Here is a 23,911-nt window from a genome sequence, read left to right on the forward strand (position 1 = left end):
AATGCACGTTTTTCTACTCACTATCAATTAATTATCTCCTGTGAATCTGAATCAGATTGAAAAAAGACAGGATGGGAAAAGTAATCAACTAATTTTCTCACCTCACGTAGATGCTCTAGTAAGCGAAACATTCTTGATGGACCATCCTTAGAGACTGCTGATGTGTTGGATCAGCATATAGAGTATCATCTATCAAAGTCAAGAGTAGCCATTAAAGTACGTGCATTGAAGTTCGGAAATCCGAAAGGAAGTGAAAGAAAGAAATCGTTTCTACCTAACTTGACTTCTTTTTACCCTAAGGTATACAACGGAATTCTCTCGTCTTTTCACGAAGGTTTTTCATATAATTTTTAAACGAATTCCCTGTCTGAAAAAATTGAGAAAATTTTTCATTTTTATTATATGAAGTTTTTCGTTTCAACTAGGCAGAGAATAAATGCTGCCACGGCATGCATTTATAAAAGGCAGTCATTTTTTTTAACAAAAATCATAAGCATCACAGGAAAATCCTTAAGGCGCTCTAACAGTGGTATAGTTCAAGTGAACGATATAGTAAATCTACCTTTCAATAGTTCCCCTTTAATAATATAGTTAGAGAGCTAACGAATTTTGTTATTCAATAATCATTTCGTTTTGAGGGCACCTGGCGGTTTTTAAAAAATGTTTGAGTGTACTTACGTATTTTGATGCGTAGATTACGAATCCGAAAGAAAAAATCGGTGCTCTTTCTTATTTACAAAATTACGGCCCTTCAAAGATTGGAAAAGGGCAACTATTTAGCCTTCTTTTTCACAAGATAAACTATTTAAAACCACAAGTATTTATCCACAAGGTCACCTTTACACCTTATTTCTCCTTCCTTGACACTTTTCACTTTAACAATTAACATTTTTCCAATAAAAATGTTGAAAAATGTACGCAGCTGCTTTTTGATTATATGCCTCTGTATTTTACGTTTTTAAGGTTAATGGCATAGTTGGTACGACTGATGCTGTCAATATTTCTAAAGTAATTCAAATGTTTTTTGCCTTCATTCTTTGTGTTTTTCTTATCACTCACGACAAACTGAAAATCCAAATCTACGAATTTGAAATAGTAGGCGGCGGCAAATACCAACCGCTTTTTCCTGAAATGTCACCAGTAACTGATATAGAAATAGAAGAATGTTACCAGAAAAAGCATTCGTTTTCAAATTAAGTTTTTTATAAGAAAAATGTTGATTGTTGAATTGAAAAGTGTCAATTAAGGAGGAATAAGGTGTAAAGGTAACCTAGTGAATAAATGCTTGTGTTTTCAAATAGTTTATCTTGTGAAAAGAAGGCTGAAAAGTTGCTCTTTCCTGAACTTTGAAGGACCATAACTTTGTAAATAAGGGAGAACGCCCTGATGCGTAGATTACGAATCCTTTTGGATTCGTAATCTACGCATCAAAATACGTATGTACACTCTAACATTTTTTCAAAATCGCCGGGTGCCCTCAAAACGACTATTTACCAATGAGTTGAAGCTTTATAACTCCTATTTATTATATGCGAGTGCTTTCGACAGCTGGTCGTGCAATCAATATATATATATATATATATATATATATATATATATATATATATATATATATATATATATATATATATATATATATATATATATATATATATATATATATACAATGATCGCTTCAAAAACACTTCACTTACTTTCGTCGAAAGCTTCCGATAATTCCTCTTCCATATTCTCTATTTCACTATCACTGTCGTCATTTAAATCAATAATGAATTTATTTCCACCATTAAAATGGAAGTGTAGAATCTCTATAATATGGAGATTATTATAATTTTTTTCAACTAAAATAACTTTTTTAATCCTTTTCTGCCAGTCTTCTTCGATAATATTAGATACTTCTTCAACTAGCTCTATTACCTTCTCATAAAATTTTGTAAAATTATTTTTACGTCTAATGCTTTGTTTCAATTTTCCCCAAATCAACTCGATGGAATTGAAAACACAAAAATAGGGAGGAAGTCTCAGTATGGTGTGTCCATACTTTTCAGTAATACTTATTATTGGAATCACTACACAGAAGAAAGTCCACGTTCATTGACTAGACGTTGCGTTGTCCAAAAGTAATTTTCAGCATTGATTCATTGGCGTGAAGTTATCCACAGATTTCTGGCCACACATACTGACGTAGAGAAAAATAAAAATCTGTGGTTGGGATACGAAATTATTAGCACCCGTACTAATATCTGTGGCTGGAAATAACCATTCACTATAGGTTGAACGTGAAATTATTAGGACTATTTGGTGTAAAACTTTTTTATAGAATCTTGAGTAGATTGACGCGTTGATAATTGTTTTCTCATCAACAATACAAATTTAGGGAAAAATAAAATTGGAAATATTAGACTTACTTTCCAATACCCCATATAAAAATGATATCCGATGATGTGCGTCTATCAAAATCACATAACTTCCATAGTTTCTTGAGTAGATTAACTTGGTGATGATAGTTTTCTTGTCATCTAAACAGATTTCAGAAAAGAAATTGTTGAAACAATCAGAATAATTTTTTGAGATTCCTTGAATTCATGAAAATCACACAACTCCTATAGAATCTTAGGTATATCAATATAGTGAAAACCATTTTCTTGTCACCCATACAGATTTCGAGAGAAAAATTGTTGCAACAATCAGACTCACTTTTTAAAACACCTTGTAGAATTGTAACCAGAAGATGTGCGTTCATGAAAATTACACAACTGTTATAGAATCTTCGGTAGATTGATATAGTGAAAACCGTTTTCTTGTCACCCATACAGATTTCGAGAGAAAAATTGTTGCAACAATCAGACTCACTTTTCAAAACACCTTGTAGAATTGTAAACAGAAGATGTGTGTTCATGAAAATTACACAACTGTTATAGAATTTTGGGTAGATTGATATAGTGAAAACCGTTTCCTTGTCACCCATACAGATTTCGAGAGAAAAATTGTTGGAACAATCAGAGACTCACTTTTTAAAACACCTTGTAGAATTGTAACCAGAAGATGTGCGTTCATGAAAATCACATAACTGTTATAGAATTTTGGGTAGATTGATATAGTGAAAACCGTTTCCTTGTCACCCATACAGATTTCGAGAGAAAAATTGTTACAACAATCAGACTCACTTTTTAAAACACCTTGTAGAATTGGAACCAGAAGATGTGCGTTCATGGAAATTACACAACTGTTATAGAATTTTGGGTAGATTGATATAGTGAAAACCGTTTCCTTGTCACCCATACAGATTTCGAGAGAAAAATTGTTACAACAATCAGACTCACTTTTTAAAACACCTTGTAGAATTGGAACCAGAAGATGTGCGTTCATGGAAATTACACAACTGTTATAGAATTTTGGGTAGATTGATATAGTGAAAACCGTTTCCTTGTCACCCATACAGATTTCGAGAGAAAAATTGTTGCAACAATCAGACTCACTTTTCAAAACACCTTGTAGAATTGTAACCACAAAATGTGCGTTCTTGAAAATAACACAACTGTTATAGAATCTGGGGTAGATTGATATAGTGAAAACCGTTTTCTTGTCACCCATACAGATTTCGAGAGTTGTGTGATTTTCATGAATACAAGGAATCTCAAAAATGAGTCTGATTATTTCAACAATTTCTTTTTCGAAATCTGTTTAGATGACAAGAAAACTGTCATCACCAAGTTAATATTCTCAAGAAACTATAGAAGTTGTGTGATTTTGATGGACGCACATCATCTGATATCATTTCTATATGGGTTATTGGAAAGTAAGTCTAATATTTACAATTTTATTATTCCCTAAATCTGTGTTGTTGATGAGAAAACGATTATCAAGGCGTCAATCTACTCAAGATTCTATAAAAAAGTTAAACACCAAATATATAATAATTTCACGTTCAATCTATAGTGAATAGGTATTTCCAGCCACAGATATTAGTACGGGTGCTAATAATTTCGTATCCCAACCACAGATTTTTATTTTCCTCTACGTCGGCATGTGTGGCCAGAAATCTGTGGATAACTTCACGCCAATCATTGATTCTAGTATGGGAATAATGGGTGGTGCCTACCCCAGGAAATTGACTGTGGAGTGGGACGCAAATTGTTCTGCTAGTAGATTTGCTTTTTCTATGGCTGTAGTTGCAATTGAACCATCCATGTGTTAGGGGTGGAATTGTGTTTTTCTGCGGTGTTAAACATAATTTATTCTCCTGTTGTTTATGCAGTGTGTATACAAAATCGAAATGAAACGCATACATCTCATAATTTTTAATTTATATTCAAATCGTATGTTTTGATTTTTGACTTTGGATCGTTGAATCATATTTTCCAATAATTATAATTATTGGAAAATATGAGAATATGAGAATATCAGAAAAAATATTGTGAAACTTATAGGTATTTATGAGGTTGACATGATCATTTCGTAGCCCTGCTCAAATTACATTACCAGTTTCGTTGCTAAAAAAAAGTCTGGGTTTGTATGTACATTTTTTAAATACTTCAGTTGAAAATCATCATTTTTCATACCCCCATCAAAAATATTATTATAATTTGATTACAGAAGGCAAACTGGATTATCAATTTATTCGCATATCACTATAGATATCTACATTATAGAATGTTTCTACTTAATTTTTTTCTGTGTTAGGTATGTGTGTATGTGTTTTGCTTCGATTATTTATGTTAGAGTTGAAATAATAATTAAATTTTGAATTTTTTCGTTCTCCTTGTATGACTTCAGTCATAATATTTTCCACATATATAAATTTACAGTAACTTTGCTATACAGTTAATTCATTGGAATATTTTGGCCGGGTGCTAAGGCATTGAAAATCTTGTCAATGACATGTAATGCCAATCGGAGATTTTTTTTCCAATTCCGACACTCTTCAAAATTGCTTTTATCCAAATGCCTGAATATTTGTTACCAGTAACAGAAAGCTCGTTTTTCCATAATTAACTACTGCAAGTGCATTCACTCAATCATCAAATACAAAAAATGAAACCACATAGATACTTTTATTGAAAGTATAACTGTTTTCGTCTCTTTATTAGTCTGTTAATCTGAAAACGGGGCAACCGATTTTGAAGTAGTTTTCACTAATGTATGAGCTCCAAAACATTTTTTGATTGATTTTTTGAAGTCAAATTATAAATGGGGAAGGTATGTCGATTCAAGAAATTGAGTCATATATTTATTGCAGACATATGGTAACTATACTGTTCAGTTGATTAGGCTGAAACTTTGGGTAACTAGTTTGTGAAACGATATCTCCATAAATCTAATACATGAGAACTTTTTACTGTCAATATCACTCTTGAAGGTTCTTTGGTATCAGTAATTCTAATTATTCTACTAGCATGGGGATTTGCTGGCCAAACTTTGATGCCTGTCAGATCATGTTTGTGTATGGCTCTCCAGCTTCCTAGAAAAACGTTCCCTGCAAGTGTCCGTCGATAGATATATCCCGAGTCATTTCACGCTGGTGTTTCCCAGGGCTCCATATTACCCTCTTTTTATTGTACAGTGTGTTAATTTAAAAACTTACAATGGGCTATATCTCACGAACGAAAGCTGATATCGAAAAATGCTTGAAACCGTTTCTATGATAGTGAGGGAGAACTAAAGTGACATGAAAGAGAACTCACCCCCATCAACCCCCTAGGCCCCACAAAAAGTTCAAATTGCAAACCCCTTCTTGTGATACATCATTGAAAAGAATATAAAAACTGCTATCCAATGGTATAAATAATAATTGTACAGGTTGAAGCAATAATTGTGAAACTTTGGCTTGAATGGAATATTCAATGATGTTTTTGTTGAACTACAAATTTATTGAAAATGTCAATTAATAAATGTTCAAAGTGGGTTCTGTTGTTTTGTAAACAATAATACAACCTATTCTCAAATTCTGAACGAACTTTGGCAAATGTTGTTCTAGTAATGACGCGACATGCTTGCGTAATTCTATTTTGCAATTCCCCAAGTGACGCAGGTTGAGTTTTATAAACAATTGACTTGAGGTGACCCCACAGAAAAAAGTCAGGTGGCGTCAAGTCTGGTGACTTTGTTGGCCACTCAATGGGACCTCTCCTTCCAATCTATTTGTTCGGATAATTAGTATCCAACCAGTGCCTAACTGAAGCTGCATAGTGAGAAGGTGCTCCATCTTGTTGGAAGTGCAGCAAATCTTCGTCAAAGCTAGGTTGCCTTGGTCGTCTCTTTGGTTCTCTAATTCATGCACAATTAAAGGTTCGATGGTGTTTTCCAGCATATCGAGATAAATGTCGCCACTTAAATTGCCTGGTATGAACAAGGGACCAATTACAGCATCGCCTAATATTCCTGTCCAAACATTCAGTTTTTCAGGATATTGAGTGTGGCCTTCTCTGAATCGATGCGGGTTCGCATCATTCCAGTACCGACAGTTTTGTTTATTTACATTACCATTCAGCATAAGTACATTCATCACTGAAACAAATATTTTTTAACATTCCCGGTTCAACGCGAATTCTTTCAGTCATGAGTTCACAAAACTCAATTCGTCGGTCTCATTTTTTTTGCACTGATCCCGTTTGTCTAAACTTTTCAACTAAATCGCGGACGTACACGTAACTTACATTTTTGTCCGGATGCTTATCATGAAATATTTAAGCTGTTTTTAAATAATACTGGTTCTGGGAGGCAAATATGAAAATTATCTCCACGCGCTCAGGTATACTGTAAACCATCGTGACAACTACAGCTGAATGACAGTACAGATCATACAAATGATAAAAACTAATGACATTTGAAAGTCTAAAATGAAACCAAAAATGATTGACTCTGACAAAACCCAAAAAACAGATCTTTCCAACTTGTTTTGCAAAAACGGCAAATTAAGTTTTTATTTAACAAAAAAAGTATCGACGGACACTCATCATTTAAAATAATAGTCCGGGAGGTAGCATTACAAATAAAAAAAGTCATAGTAAGCCGGTTGATAATAAAGTTCGTGCAGACTTTGACAATAGGCTGTATTATTGTTTAATGAACATTTACTCAATTGACATTTTTAATAAATTTGTAGTCCAACAAAAACCTCATTAAATAGTCCATTTAAGCCAAAGTTTCACAATTATTGCTTCACCCTGTACAATTATTATTTGTACCATTGGATAGCATTTTTCATAGTCTTTTCAATGATGTATCACAAGTAGGGGTTTGCAATTTAAATTTTTTGAGTTTTGGTGGGTGGGGCCTAAGGGGTTGATGGGTGTGAGTTCTCTGTCATATCACTTCAGTTCCCTCTTACTATCCTAGAAACGGTTTCAAGCATTTTTTGATATCAGCTTTCGTTCGTGAGATATAGCCCATTGTAAGTTTTAAAATTGACACATTGTATATCCATTACTTATTGGAAAAAAACAAGAATCCTATATATTGCTTTGCTGACGACAGCACACTTGTCCTGTTATTCCATTTGGATTCCAGGATATTGGCTGCGGATGCACATCTTCACCGGCAGCATGAGGTTGAATATCTTAATGAGGATCTAGAAGTGATTTTGAATTGGGGTGAAAGTATCCAGGTTCAATTCAATGCCACATAAACCAGGCATCGGTTTTTCTCAAGAAGATAAATGTCTGTGAACTGGATATAATAATGTCAGGTCAGACAATTCCGCTTTCTATAATTTAATTGAGGGTTGAAATAGACACCAATAAGTCTTGGCACAATCATGTCGCTGGAATTGCGAAGGCTGCTTTTCAAAAACTTGGAACACTGTTACGAGCCAGAAAAATGTACACATTGCTTCATAAAGCTCAAAAGGTCTCTTTGGAGTATTGCAAGGAGCTCCACACCTATGCATACCCTGAAGCTACTGGAATCCATCCAGATAAGAGCCACCTGCATGATTGAAGGCGCAAACATCACCTACAACCTCCATATTCTGGAACATCAAAGACAGGTTGGAGATTTGTTTCTCTTCAATAAATACTTTCTCAGGAAGTGTTCAAGTGACTTGGCATATGATTCCACCAAGAGCGGTACATATCGCTTTGAGGTTCAACTTAGTACACCTTGAACTTCACTGTTTAAAAACTCTTTCATCTGGAAAACAGCGTTCATGTGATATAAACTTCCAAAGAATGTTTTTCCAAATGGATTTATTCTCCAGCGATTCAAATCCAATGTGAATTGCTACTTTCGTTCAGGCATCGCTCTCAGAGCGATAAAGGATGCCGGTCGGACACCAAAAACAACATTGCAGAAACTGTCTCAGAACATTCAACGAAGTCGGAGGCAGATTTTGGCCTCCGAAACGTAAAAGATAAGTATCATTTCTTAATAATTTTTTTGATAGGCAAAATTGTTAAATACGACAAGTTACTGATAAATAGAAGATTTTTCTTTGTGAAGAATACTTTGATTTTCACGCAGTAACTTATCGGGGTAAACTAAAAAGTTTGCCCTTCTACACTTGTATAAAGTTCTCCATTATAATTTTTATATTTTTTCAGATTGTGGAAGGTAACAATTACCCAAAAAAGGTCGATAAAAAAACTGTCTCAGAACGTACTTGAACAATACTACGTCACGTAGCTTGTACGCAGGCACCAATGTCAAAATATCCGTATGTCATACAATTCTCGTATGAAAGTTATTTATTGCTGTATCATCCACATCAATTCAGCCCTTCATGTTTACAAACGACATTTTCCGAGTTGACCAATCATTCTTCCATTTCGACAAATGATGTCATAAAAGGTAAAAGTTTCAAATTCATGTTCCTCATTTCAAATATTCAGTAGTCAGCGTCGAGCTTCATGTACGTGTGGACTGGCTCTGATTATTTATGAATCGCATTTTTCAGAAGGTAACATCTAAACGTCAGTTATTTTTGTTTTCTGTTTCGCGATGAAAAATTGCTATTTCAGCTAGCGGTGACTGCCGCAAAATATTGCCTTATCAACTACCCTACCGGACCGGGGCTGATGTGTCACATTTAGCAGGATTCGTGCATCTTTCATTACTTTACGTTCCAGTCATTTCTCTTGGGACTCATTAAGTTGACGTGTGACATATCTATTCAGGAGAAAGCTTCGGGAATCACACCAGGGGCGTGATTCATTAAAATCGAAGTTAACTTTTACATTCAGTGAAAACCACTCAAACATTTCGATTTTATTTAAAGCAAGCAAAGCATATATTTTAATTGAAGAGGATCCTTTGACATAACCGATTCTTTGAAAATATCCATACTTCAATTCATACAAAACAAATTGATGATTTGAACAAGGTTCAACATATTCACCTGGGTTCGCTTTCATACACACTGTGCCAGTTGTAACGTGAAGTAGTATTAATCAATTATGATTACTTTCACATGTTTCTCCTGTAATTTATAGATTTTCCAGACTTCGAGATTGAAAATGAGCTTGCAAAATAACTTCAATATGTCAGGGAAAATGTATTTTTGTCAGTAATATTTCTTATCGGAATTCTTTATTGTATATTTTCAACAAAAAATTATATACAAATATCAGTCTAGCCCTGTTTTATCTCCAAATCTTTAAATTTTGATAAAATCACTTCAGGAATTTTTTTCTGGCAAAATTCTTCAACGCAATAATTATCATTTATGATAATAATAATAATAATAATACGTCTTTAGTATTTTACATATACAGGACATCTATATTTTTTAAAAAGTTGGAAAAAAAAGAGCGAAGTTCATTTTATCCAATGAAGCAATCACTTACTTCATCAGGAATATGTTCTTTCACTTAACTCTAGCTCTTCATATAAAATTATTCTGAATGAAACTATTTTCTCAGGAGATATTCGACTATAATTCAGTAAACGTGTTACCTGTTTCTCAATTCTTTTCAATATGAAAGTACTGGCGTGAAGGTTATAAAGAATTCATTTCGGACAAATGAATCACGTTCAAAAAACTCTTCCAACAGGTCAATGTATGAACTTGATATACGGTGTTTTCGAATATAGTTTTCTTGTGTTATGAAACAGTGCTTCTTATGGATTTATTCATAAAGATGAAGGCCTGAAACTGAATTTTGAACGTATTTTCGAGAATTTCACCACCCTGTTGATATGCATTGCCTGACACGTTGAAATAGATAGGTACTTGTTGTTGATAGATCCGAAAATCATAAGATATACAAAGCTTATACGGAGAAATGTCATTCAGGGTTTGTACCACCCTGAATTCAGTAATTCAGTAATTATTATTCATTCGATGACGTACTCATCAAATATTTTAAATAATATTTGACATCAGAGTTATCTATCTGAATGTTTGGGTCACACCTAGGTATGAAATATGAAATATACCTGAATTATGCATTCCCATCTATTCAGCAGGATTATAAATCATGTATATCTCAAATACATAAAATGGATATGCTTAATAAATACTATGAGTGAAATCGGAGGGCTATACAATTCTAATGGTTTTAGTCAGTTTGTATATTTATATTGTCAAGGTAGTTTTGAATTTTCATATAATTTTGATGAAGAATGTTGAAACATTTTGGGTCATAATAAAAGAGACTTCTTCAGGAATGGGTTTTCCTGAAAAGTGGAATTTGTAATGTTGTGACTATACTTGACCTTGTTATATTATTTTCTAGTTTTTTGAGTGTACCGATGTTCAAATAGACACAGATAATGCTTCTGTAAATATATAAGAAATTCATATTCATCATCGGTGTATTATTGTAGAGTAACGTGGTTGAAAATCTTTTTTCTTCTTTGTAAATAATTTCCAATAAAGAATTTAGGACAGATTCAGCCAAACCGTAATACAGAGTTACTGAACTATTATTGAATACGATGTCCCTCAGATTGTAAAACATATTCATTAGCAATCGTATCCTTTTGATCAAGTGATTAACTTCTCCGTCCCACCTTATGTACTTGTGATGCACTGTTTGGAAGCTTTCGTGTAGTAATGAATATTACTGGAGTTTTATCTCAACTCCAAACCGTTACTTCAACACTCCGACACGTGTTTCGATCATCAAATGATCATCTTCAAGAGAAAGATTAAAATGAAAATACGTACAATTCTATTCCTATTTATACCATAGATACCCATTCTAGGTATCTTCGTTTTGAGTGTCTTAAATAAATTTCATAATATTGCCTTATCTATGTCTCAAATTGATTTTACATTGTATCTTTATGTAATAGTCAGGTAAATCTGGTAATTATTTCAAAAGCTATATAGTATACTATACTATGGTCCACCATCGTTATTCATAATATTATTATGTTTACTTATTTCTACACTCTAGATGCCTGTTGTTGTTGAGTTGTCTTACTAATCCTAATGAATTGAAGTCTATGGAATGATTTTGTTGCAAAATATGATGGGCGACCACTGATTTTTCTGGTCTTCCATATTTTAGGTGTGCTAAGTGTTCCTTATGTCTCATTTCAGATTTCCATCAATAAAATTCACGTATGAATCGGAAAATAAAGGACAACTTCTATTTCTTGACGTTTTGATAATGGGGAGCTAGAAGGATAGAATACGATGTGTTCAGGAGGGAAACAAGCACGTTTAGGTATATTCCTGACAGTTCACATCACTGTGGATAGCACAAACGTGCTGGGCTGAATTTTCTAGTGCATCGTCTGTTTTGTGAACCTCTCTCACACATGAGAGGTTCGCAAAAGAAAAACGGACAATACAGGAAATAGCAGTCAGTAACGATTTCTTGAGGGGTATTTATAGATGATATAACAAGGAAGAAAAAGTTTAGGTTACGAATGAACAAAATCTCGACTTTTAAAAACGATGAAAACCAAGATATATTTATCTTAGTTCCATATTTTCTCGATCTTCTAGAAAGTTTGGGTACATTCCAGCTTATTTTATTTTGTTTTATTAATTTTGTTGAAGAATGAACGGGAATTTAATCTACATCACCATGTACTAGGTTTTGTTTCTTCAAAAGTAGTTGTTGATAGAGTTGTTACTGTCAAGTTAGTTGAATTTATTTTCATTGAAGGTGTTTACTATCGAATTATCCTGTGTTCGACCTGAAAATCAACAGGTAATGGGCCCAGTTCCGCAATAATCGAGGATAAAGCTAAAAAAGTAAACTAAAAGTTTAAATGAAAATGGAAATCTCAAAAGTCGTGATTGAGAAGTTAGAAGGTTAATCGAACTGGGTCGACTGGGAGTTCCAGTTAAATATTCAACTACTTACGTGTGAAGCAATGCAAGCTGTGGAAGGTACGCTTCAGAAACCTGAATAACTGGCTCCAGGGGCATTAGGGAATCAGAAAGCCGCCCATAGTAAACAATTAACAGTTCACAATAAGGAAGAATGTACTGCCCAGAATATGATAGCCTCCAGTTTGAGCTCCCAAACAAGACAGTTGGTTGATATGTGTAATTCCGTTCGAAAGATTCAGAATAAGTTACATAGCGTTTTCGAACAAAGCATAGATAGGATCGGCTGATCAATGAATTGTTTGGTGTGAAAGTGAAGGATTCTTCAGATAGTGTAGCAAAGCATATGGCAAAATTGAAAGAACTTTGGGTAGAATTAAAAAATGAAATTCAAAAGGAAGATAGAGTTAAATTACCTAAATCACTTTCAATAACTAGATTTTTAAATAGCATGAAATAGCACTTCTGAAAGATCAGCTTTTCTCGTCGCAAAGACCAGTTAAAAAACAAAGGTCAACACAAATGCCTAAAAGTCCTACACCCAAAAATGTAAAAAGTCATACATTTGTTTTGGTTGTGGCAAGAAAGGATATTTTTAACAAAGAACTGTGAGAAAATCCGTGATTGAAAAAATCAGATGTTAAGAAAGGCAGCGTTTTCATAGAATTCACATATCAGTATGATTGAATTGGCCAGCATGAAGTATGGATTGCCGATTCTGGAGCAACTCAGCACATGACAATGCATGAGGAATGGTTTTCTTCGTTTGAACACTTTTCAGTCCCTCAATATGTGTTAGTTGGCAACGGTCACCACATGGAGGCCATTGAAAAGGAGAAAAGTGATGTTGAAATGTGTGTTAACGGAGAATGGCCTCAAAATGACCTAAAAGACGTTTGGTTTGTACCAGAGGTGGAAAGAAACTTATTTTCCGTTTCTTCTGCTCTTGATAAGGGTATGACTTCATCTTTCAACAAATCTGGTTGTGGCATATTCATAGATAATGCCTGAGAGGCGTCTGCAGAAATACAAAATGGTCTTTGCTATACATATGAGTATGAAGTTGAGGCGCAAGTTAATATATCTGTGTAATGATCAACTCCAATCGTAGCATGAACGCCTGGGCCACCAGAACAAGAAATTTGTTCAGAAGTTTTTAAAAAATTTGGAATTCATATAGAAGTCGACAGTGAATTATGTGGAGCTTGTATATTTGGTAAACAACATATACTGAGCTTTGGGTAATGAAAGACCCCAGAAAGTAGGGGAAATGTTGAGGAATGAACAGGAATTGAATCAACATCATTTGAAAATGGTTGTTGATACTGGCCTTCTGTTTTCCTGCGGAAAGATCAAATTACATATAATTTTTTTTTTTAATTCAAAATTCGAATTTGAAACTAGTATCTATTCTATGTTCTGTGTTACAATTCTCACGAATATTGTTAACCAATGATAGTTTTAAACGTTTCTTCATTCACAGTTTTGAAAAATTTCAAATAAGTACACATGCTTGTTCTTTCAAAGATTTCAATGTTTTTTTATGTATTGTACATATATTCTCAAATTATTTTCAATTTGAATTGAAGATGTCGGTCTGCAAATGGAATTTAAGATCTGTATGACCTTTTTCGAATCTGTTTATATCCATTTAATACTCCTATAAAAAGCCAACCCTGTCTAAACGTCCTTCCCGACCACCGCTCTGCATGAAATTCAAATCAGCTTCCGTATCACCGCTCACAGACCTCATAAACATTCGCAAGCCACATCACTCGCTTGATCCAGTAGGCAAAAGGACGATATGTTACTTTCAGATGTCTCTGCAGGTGTCGTGGGTTCGACATAGGGACGTCCATCTCCTCACCGTCGGACGATACACTTACACCAGCGATCAGAGATTCAGAGCCATCCATCAGCCGCATTCGGAGGATTGGATTTTGCAGATCAAGTATCCCCAGCACAGGGACTCTGGCGTTTACGAGTGTCAAGTGTCCTCGACGCCACACCTTTCACACTTCATCCATCTCACGGTTATAGGTAAGTGGCTCAAATGTCGGGTGATTCGAAGTTGACTGAGGGATAATATTCAACTAAATTGAATGAATTATTGATATGGCTCGAATGAGACCCAAACGATTTTCCAGTTTGACTCCGAGAATGGGAAAATAATCGGAAATAACGGTTTTATAGAAACACGAGAATGTTTTGATATTTAGTGAGTCTAGATAGTTTTCATGGATTTACAAAATATTGCCTTTTACTGAAGAATTACTCATAAGAAGTGTCGAAAATAATACCACAAGAACTCAAAATGCAATCGATAATTATTAATTTTTTATCTATTGCTGGTTACTGGATTGATATTGCTCAAAGTTGGGGTTTATGAAAATGGACAATGATTTGAGAAAATGTTTTGTCTGGTGATATTCATGAAAATTATTTCCTGGTGTATTCTCAGCTGAATGCATCGATATAAGAATAGATTGACAATCCCCGAAATGAATTAATTTTATTACGTAAATAACGGAAAATTTCAACAATAACCTTTATTTGAATAGAATGTTCAAATATATAATCATAATGCGTAAATTACCAAAGACGTTTTTTCATGAATAGCAGTTCATTGTTGGAATCTATCATGCCTTGACATGAGACCGCAGAGCCAGTTCTCGAGTCACTCGTCTACTTCACGCGTCTTGATGCGTTTACTGTACGCCACGTATTGTTGTCGATTTCGGTAAAAATGTAGCAATTCAGAATAATGTTTTGAGTCGAATCAAAAATGTCTTATTGAACCAATAAAGTTTGATCAATTGAATTAGTGTCATAATCATAATATCAAATTGAACTCGTGAATTTCTGTAGAAGCAGTTATGCAAAATTTCAACATACTGTCACATGAATATTTGAATATTTGATTCTATTCGTTCAATTCCATCATGACAGTTACAGTGATTGAAATTGTGAGAAAGTTGCATAACTAGGCCGTGAGAGTCACTATGACTCAAGAAAAATGATACCTAGATGTTGATTTTATGACCGCGAATTTTTATTCGGTACTTTGCGAATGTTATATTGTCAAGTAATAATTGTTTCAATATCTCCAGTAACTTGACCAAAGAGTGGAAGTGGTTCAAACCTGAGAAGAGCAGAATATAATGAATGATCATAATTATATCTGACATTCGCTTTATAGTCCAGGCAACTTGTGTTTTTTTGCGGAAAGTTTGTCAAGAGTTTTGAAAATTGGTTCTGAATAGTATTTTGGGCTACTGAACACAAACCTGAGGTATGCCAACACAATTTTTTACGGGAAATATGTTTTTTTTTGCAAAAATTGTGAAAAAATTCCACTAAGTTTTGGTGTTTTGCGACTAACTCGAAAACTACACAATTGGTGTAAATAGGTCAGTAGAAAGGTCACCTATACAAAAAGATAGAGAATGAAATTTCCTACATTTTATTTTCGTAAAGTTTTTTTTTACGGTCAACCGTTAAGCCACCGGAGGACACTAAAAGTGGGGGAAAAACCCCAAAATTACTAAAATCAGGATTTTTGGGGATTTGACGACGCGGGAAACGTCTTTGCTATCCTCAAAGTTATTAGGACCAGAAAAAGATTAACGGGGTCTCTCAGTCAAAAAATCAAACCAAAACTCTGCTCTACTTTGCCAAGCTTTCGCTTCTAGTGGGAAGCTTCTTCAGTGCAGTAAAAATGAGTGAAGAAACAATGAATTGAACATATAAATTTTTGCAATTTTCGCATACACGAAATTCAGAACAAAAACGCGTTTTTCGGAAAATTCCGACGTAGCAAACATAATTAAAATACTTAGAAACAATAACAAATCATTCCATTGAGGAGTTTCCCGTTAGATTTTATTGCTTTCACCTTAAAACTATTCAGTGAAGGTCATTTGCCTACTGGATGAATTAGCAGATTGTTGCATAGAAAAGGGTTTCAGTACCTTGTTTCAAGTTATACCTACAAAAGGTAAGTGAACTTTAAGTCAGGGAATCCTTTAGAATGTATTAAATTTTACTCATACAGTTACCGACAACTGTGATATAAATCAAGATTTTTTCTACAAGACAACTTAGTGTGAGTTTTACGTATAATTCGTTCAATATTGCATTCCCGTGTCAAATCGCCGAAAATCCCGATTTTTTGAATTTTGGGGGTTTTCACTCACTTTAAGCGTTCTTCCATAGCTTAATGGTTGACCGTAGAAAAAACTCCTATGATATAAAATGTGAGAAATTGTATCTTCTTTCTTTTTTTATAGGTGATCTTTCTACATAAAATGCGTAGTTTTCGAGTTATTCGCAAAAAACCAAAATGAAGTCGACTTTTTTCACAATTTTTGCAAAAAAAACATATTTCCCGTGAAAAATGTTATTGGCAAGTCTCAAATTCGTGTTCAGCAGCCCAAAATACCATATAGAACCAAATTTCAAAACTCTTGCAAAACTTCCCGCAAACTGTCCTTTTTTGACACAAGCTGCCTAGAGTATTAATCTATATATATAAAAAAAGGGGTGTTAGTTACAATATTCATAACTCAAGAACGGATGAACCGATTTGACTGAAAATTGGTGGAGAGGTAGCTTAGAACAAGGAGAGGGACATAGGATACTTTGTATCCCGTTCGATCGCGTTTCCGTGAAGTCACCAAGAAGTCACTATAAAACGTGGTATAGCAAAAAGGCATCTGGCATGGAATAACAAAAAAAGGTAAATGACAGCTGAACGTAATTTTGTCAATGGTTAAGTATGGTAAAAAAAAATTACAATTATAAAAATTAATTTGAATCATCATTAACAATGCCGCGACCAAAACGATCGAATCTGGTGAGAACTGGTAAGACATTCCTGATATCATCAGTTTTAGTTACTGCTCGTGCGAGATCCAACATTGCGCTTGCAGTTGCTTCTTCTGGAATAGCAGCCACATCGTTAGAAGGATGCCGTACGGCTCATTCAGCATTAAAATTATCGTTAAATATTCAAACTATTGAAGAACCAACATGTGATATTTCAGAAAACTCCGCAATGGTCAAAGTTTTATCAGCATCGACAATCATCATATGGAACGAATGCACAATGGCGCACAAACGTGCATTATAGGCACTCAACCGAACATTGAAAGATCTACGCAATGACTCGAGATGTTTTGGAGGTGCAATGATTTTACTGTCTGGCGATTTCCGCCAAACACTGCCAGTAATTCCGAAATCAACGGCTGCCGACGAAGTAAACGCTTGCCTCAAATCATCGAATCTATGGCGCTATGTGAAGAAACTTCACCTGACAACAAACATAGCAGTTGCATTGCTTAATGATACATCTGCTGAATATTTCTCTGAGCAATTGCTGACTATCGGTAATGGTCGAGTACCGGTCGACGAATCGAGCGGATTGATTTCATTTCCTCAGAATTTCTGTAACTTTGTCTCATCGAAAGACGAACTTATCAGCAAAGTATTCCCAAGCATAATTACTAACTACAAAAATAATGAATAGTCGAGTGAGCGAGCAATTTTAGCGGCTAAGAATAAAGATGTAGATGACCTAAACTCCATAATTCAGAATGATATCATTGGAACAATGCATTCAATCAAATCAATTGACTGTATAACAAATGAAGATGAAGCCATCAACTATCCAATTGCATTTTTCAACTCCTTGGATGTGCCTGGCTTACCACCGCACAATTTACGCCTTAAGGTTGGATTTGTTAATGGTCATGGCATTCGCCATGACCATTAACAAATCACAAGACCAATCCTTGAAAGTTTATGGTCTGAATCTGGAAAATTAATGTTTTTTACATGGTCAATTATATGTGGCATGTTCACGGGTCGGAAGACCATCTGCGTTGTTTATACTTGCGCCTGATAATAAAACAAAAAATGTCGTGTATCACAAGGTGCTTAACTGAAGAGTGCAACCTAATAAAGAATAATTGAAATACTTGATTGATAAAAAGTTTAAATCAATAAAATCAGAAATGTGATTTTTCATTACCTCTAAGGCGGAATGAAGTTCGCAGGGTCAGCTAGTAATATATAAACCTAAGGGAACTCTGAAATGAGAGAATAGTCATATTCATAATCCACATGGTGGATGCCTTCCTCAATGCTGAATGCCTCGATTTTGTTTCCATCAAAATACAAATAAGAATTAATGAACATAATTTTTGCTTATAATGCAATAACCTTTTCGTGGCAATAACAATATATCATCAATTAAGGGAATTGAAGAAAGAATTTTCCCGCATTCTGTGAAACTCTCAACAATAGGAGGAGAAGGATAAAGGACTCCGAACAATGTGAAAAATAAATGTCGTGGAGAGCAATAACAATGAAACCGAATCACTGTAATCAAAATCAAATTACAGTGTGTACCTGCTTTGAAGCTTTCCCCCATTTTCTCTGTGTGATGACGGGATACAAATTTCGAGTACTCTGTTTACTTCAGTATAATCGTGAGTAAGAAAATGAAGTGTATTCAACATCAAAAAAGGGGATGATCTTTTTTTTCTTGTATTTTCTGGGAATTCATGCTGAAATAGATCTAATTGTGTTTACATAATTTCTCTTTCGACTACATTTGCTTCATTCCTGTTTCAATAGAAAGCATAGAAGAAATGTTTCAATAGAAAGCAAATGTCAAAAATATCAATTTTCAAAAAATACAACTGCTGATGAAAAATGGTCAGATATTCGATTTCAGAAAAAAAGTTTTTGTGTTAGATCAAGGAAATGTGCAAATTTGGATCTCTAGAAGTGACAAAAATAATTTTGAGAAGGGTTAACACATAAATGAAAAAGTCACAATTGAAATAATATCTACTCAATATGGAATAAAAAAATACTTTTGTCTATTTTCTACTGTGTTTATTTATTCGTTACGACCGGTTTCGGCTTATAGTGTATATAGTGCTATAGTGAGTACACGGAGAATTTACAATCTTATTTGTCAAAGGACCCCAATAAACTCTTGTCATACATTCACTCCAAGAATAATACAACCAGAATACCGAGCAAATTATATCTTAACAATAATACTGTAAAAAATCCGCAAGATATTGTCAACGCTTTTGGAACATTCTTTAGTAGCGTTTTCCAACCTCCAGAACGGAATACAATTGCCAAATATAATGACCAGATCACGTTTGTATTAATTTCTATCCAATTGAAGAAGGTGAGGTTGTAAGTGATCTGAAGAAAATGAAGGACAAAATGACATCTGGTCCAGATAACATACCTTCTTTCTTCATCAGGGACTGTTCTGGTTGTCTCACTGTTGTTTTAACTAAGATCTTTAATTTATGTTCAAAAACGAGAACATTTCCTGAAAGGTGGAAAGAGGCTAGAGTTTGCCCGATATTCAAGAATGGCGATAAAGATAAAATCGAAAACTATAGAGGTATTTCATTGCTCTGTAACTTTGCAAAAGTATTTGAAATCATTTTGTATAATCGTATATATTCCTGTATCCGAAATATGATATCTCGAAATCAGCATGGATTTGTCAATAATCGCTCAACAGTGTCAAATATGATATTTATCACTCAATATATCGCAGAGGCGCTAGATGACCATAGTCAAGTAGATGTCATGTATACAGATTTTGCAAAAGCATTCGACAGAGTGGATCACACCATTCTATTAAATAAATTGAGTGCAATTGGCTTTACTGAAATTGCAAGAGATTTTATAGAATCTTATTTATCAAACAGAAAGCAGTATGTTTCATATAACGGATTCAATTCCGACATTTACCTAGCATCATCTGGCGTTCCTTAAGGATCAAATTTGGGACCACTTCTATTTTTAATATTTGTGAATGATCTATGTAACAATTTAATATGTGAAAGGTTGTGCTTTGCTGATGATTTGAATATTGGTTATGTGTTAGGTCAGGTACCTAGAGCAGATACCACACTATTTAAGACGCAACTTGACAATTAGTGGTAGTTACTTGAAAATGGCCTTGTAAGCCGAAACCGGTCGTAACGAATAAATGAACACAGTAGAAACTAAACAAAAGTATTTTCTTTATTCTATATTTAATTTGAGTAATATCTACTCAAATTGTCTTTTCAAAAAAGTAAAAATTTTCAATTCTACGAACTGAAAGAAAGAATAAAAGCAAAATTTCAAACTTTGAAATCAAAATAATTTATTTTGTTATTCAAATTGTAGTGCATACTTAGGGATCTCGAAAAGAGTAAAAGAAATTTGGAATTTCAAATTTGAAATATTCAGAATTTGTTTACGATTTGCCACAGCAACTTTCAATATTTCAGCAAACATGAAAAATACAGTGAAAAATTGAATTTTTAAATCTCATTTCTCCTATATATTGGAACCAAAAAGCTGAGATCGAATTTCAATATCAAATTTAGTTTTGATGACAATACCATTCAATGAGTTCTGAATCATTGTAAATCCAAGATGGCAGCAGCTACAAAAAGGCAGAATACATATTTTCCGCAACTACTTTAATACATGTATGGATGTTGAATGAGTGGGCTTGACTACTGAAATAGTAGTACAATTTAAAAAAGATGGAAATTTAAGATGGCCGCCGCTACAAACTTGCCGGATTACATATTTTTCCACAATATGAGTATCAAATGTCAAGCTTGACTAGTAAAATAGTAGTACACGTCGAAAAAGATACAAATTCAAAATGGTCGTAGCCACAAAATGAATTTTGAAAACAAAGTCTATATCAACAATTACAGTATTACTGCTACGGATATAATAGATTACGTTCTCTCTGTTTCACCTAAGCTCACAATGGAACCTGACGAGATACTTTTATTTTTTATACACGAATGACTATACACTTTAGCAATCTTATTACGAAACATCTTCAATAAAATTTTCTCTCTAGGCACCTTTCCAGATTATTGGAAACACAGCTTTCTGAAACTAATACATAAACTGGGAGATAAGAAAAATATTAGAAATTATAGAGCAGTTTGCGATCAGTCAGAGAAGGCTAAAATGTTTGATTCTATGCATACAAAGAAACTTTCCTGGGAATGTAAGTTTTTACTCAATTCCCAACAACACGGTATCCCAGAAGGTACCTAAATCTTCCAGTACCAACCTTGCTGTATATACAAACTACTCAACTGAAAATCTTGAGAGGAGGATACAGGTTGTCTCTGACTTTTCCGAAGCTTTTGATAGAGTCAATCACGGCCTACTTATATCTAAAATTCAAGCGCTTGGTATATGCAGAAATGATTTGCAAGTAATCAATAGCTTCTTAACTGATAGAACTCTGTCTGACTCTGTCTGTAAAATACGGAAATACAACATCGACATCCTACCGGGTTCCATCAGATGTACCCCAGGGATCCCATATGGGCCCACTGCTGTTCAACTTGTTTATATCGGATAAAGAGTTGTTTATTTCGCTAAAATTAGAAGTCTAATATTATTTGAATATACATTGAATAATATATCTCTCAAAAGAGAAACATTTATTCGCGATCTGGAAGTTAAATTTAATAGCGAAATTAATTTCAATCTTTAAGTATCAGAAATTGTGGCAAAAAGTTTCAAAATGCTAGGTTTTGTGTTGAGAATTTCTACTGATTTTTCAATTAAAACAGAAAAGATTTTATATTGTACTTTCTTAACATCCATTCTTGAATATTGTTCGGTTATATGGAACCATAATATGATGTGAATATCGATTTGATTGAGATTGTTGGGAAGAAATTTTTAACGAATTGTGCTCTTTACTTTGGCATTCAACGAAATGAATATGAGTACAGTCAACTCTTATCCAAGTTAAATATAGAATCATTGAAAAATAGGAGAATTTCTATGAACTTGAGTTTCCTCTTCAAATTAATAAATAGTGGGATAAACTGCCCAGAAGTACTTCAACTAATAACTTTCCATATCAAATAAAAAGATACGAGAAATCCTGATATTTTTCATATAATTTTTTTCCATAACAATTACTTTGAACAGTCCGATTCCTCGTATTCTGAAGCTGGGAAATCAATATAATAATAACTTAGATCTGTTTAATATATCACTTCATGTCTTTAAAAAAATCAATTGAAAAGGCTAAAGCGTTCTCGAAGCTTTTCTTTGCCTTACTATTTTCTTTGTGAGCATCAAATTTGTTAGATCTTTTTTCTTGTAAGTACCAGAATTGTTTCATCTTTTAGTAATGAAGTCACTAGACAGAAGGATTTATTAATATTTTCTATTTCACACTTCGCTAAATTTTTCGCCAAATTTTAAATTGTGAAATAATACTTTGTAGTTTCTCACACTTTGTTAAATATGTTTTTGTAAATTGGCTTTGCCGTAGAATGAATAAATAAAAAATAATAAAATCATTGGGCGTAGTATTTACATATTTACTCATGTTAAGCTCCGCCCAACTATTTTATTATTTTTTTCATCTGATCAATACCGTAGATTGCTGAGGTGAATAGTGTGATGACTGCTACATAGTTTTGAGTACATTATCTACATCAGTAATAATTTTTCAACAAAACCGTTCAATACATTTTTTCTATACTTATTTTATTGGATACAAAAGAGTAACTTCGAATGATCCATTAAACATCTTCATCTATTGAAGTTGAAATGCACTCAAGATGAAACTACTCAAACATTTCTCCAGCTATCTATTGAGACTCTGTGTCATTTCATAATATGACCACGATATCATTCACTCATTCACGATTCCCAGAAATTGTGAAACATATTCCTTCAGATGGCTGAAGACGTTTTATTGAGTAATCATCAGTTACTGGACGCGTAACAACTCAACTACGTTATGAAACAACAATACATTGAATTTTCATCAATAATTATGAAAAATATGGGTCAGGATCTAACTGCAAGTAGCTCCATATCAAAATATAAAATTATATTCTTATGCTGCAACGTCCTGTATGAGCCAGTTGTCAAACTATGCCTGTGTCTGAGGCTGCGGTAATGAAAAAATTTGTCCAACCTAGATCATATTTTTGAAATAGTCTTAATGATAGTTCAGAACAGAAGTAACTCTAGAGCGAGTGAGTGAGAGATATCACAGGGTAAGTTATTACATGAAAAATGCTGTGAATGCTTGAATATTGCATCGGCTTCTACATCTTACATTTGGAAAATGTGTTGAATTTTCAGAATTTTCACTTTGAACAGTTTTTGAATGAATAGTTCCTACAAAAAAAAATATTTGGCTGCATACATGGCTGATTGTTGATAAGATCTATAGAAACTCTGGAATATATTTTCATCATTCTTTAGAGGTAAACTTCTTCAGTAGGGTGATATTGTGATTTCCACCCATTGTAACATACCCACGTTATTCCTGACTCTCTAAATCAATTTGTTTTTGCTCATTAGAATAAGAAATGTTCCATTTTGTTGTTTATCTAATGAGTCAACTTGTATTGCACCAAAGAGGCGAAGAAGGAGTTTGTCAGTCATTTCAGTCTATGCAATAACTCCTGACATTCACAAAGTAATCAATATTCTGAAGGTTTGGCAACATAGATGTCTCGTCTCTATCGAACGAATGTCAAGGATTATATTACGTCACCTTCAATAAGGTGCTCTAACGGTGAACATAAATTGAATAGAGGATATAAATAAAAGCAGACTGATATATTTTTTCAGGTAGTTCAA

General features: G+C 33.8%; 1 protein-coding gene across 2 annotated transcripts in view; it reads left to right on the plus strand.

Moving 5' to 3' along the window:
- LOC111511188 (neurotrimin) overlaps nt 1-23,911 on the plus strand; it is a 140,767-nt gene that overhangs the window by 48,553 nt on the left and 68,303 nt on the right. Inside the window, exon 2 of one of the 2 annotated variants that reach the window (XM_074173177.1) lies at nt 14,056-14,266. In XM_074173177.1, the coding sequence (XP_074029278.1) occupies nt 14,056-14,266 (211 nt within the window). Of the gene's footprint in view, nt 1-14,043; nt 14,267-23,911 lie in introns of both variants that reach the window. The other variant, XM_074173178.1, reaches the window with a different exon arrangement.

The sequence above is a fragment of the Leptinotarsa decemlineata genome, unplaced genomic scaffold (assembly GCF_025532065.1).
Source record: "Leptinotarsa decemlineata unplaced genomic scaffold, Ldec_3_MD MMD2_tig00000218_RagTag_RagTag, whole genome shotgun sequence".
In the NCBI taxonomy this organism is placed as follows: domain Eukaryota; kingdom Metazoa; phylum Arthropoda; class Insecta; order Coleoptera; family Chrysomelidae; genus Leptinotarsa; species Leptinotarsa decemlineata.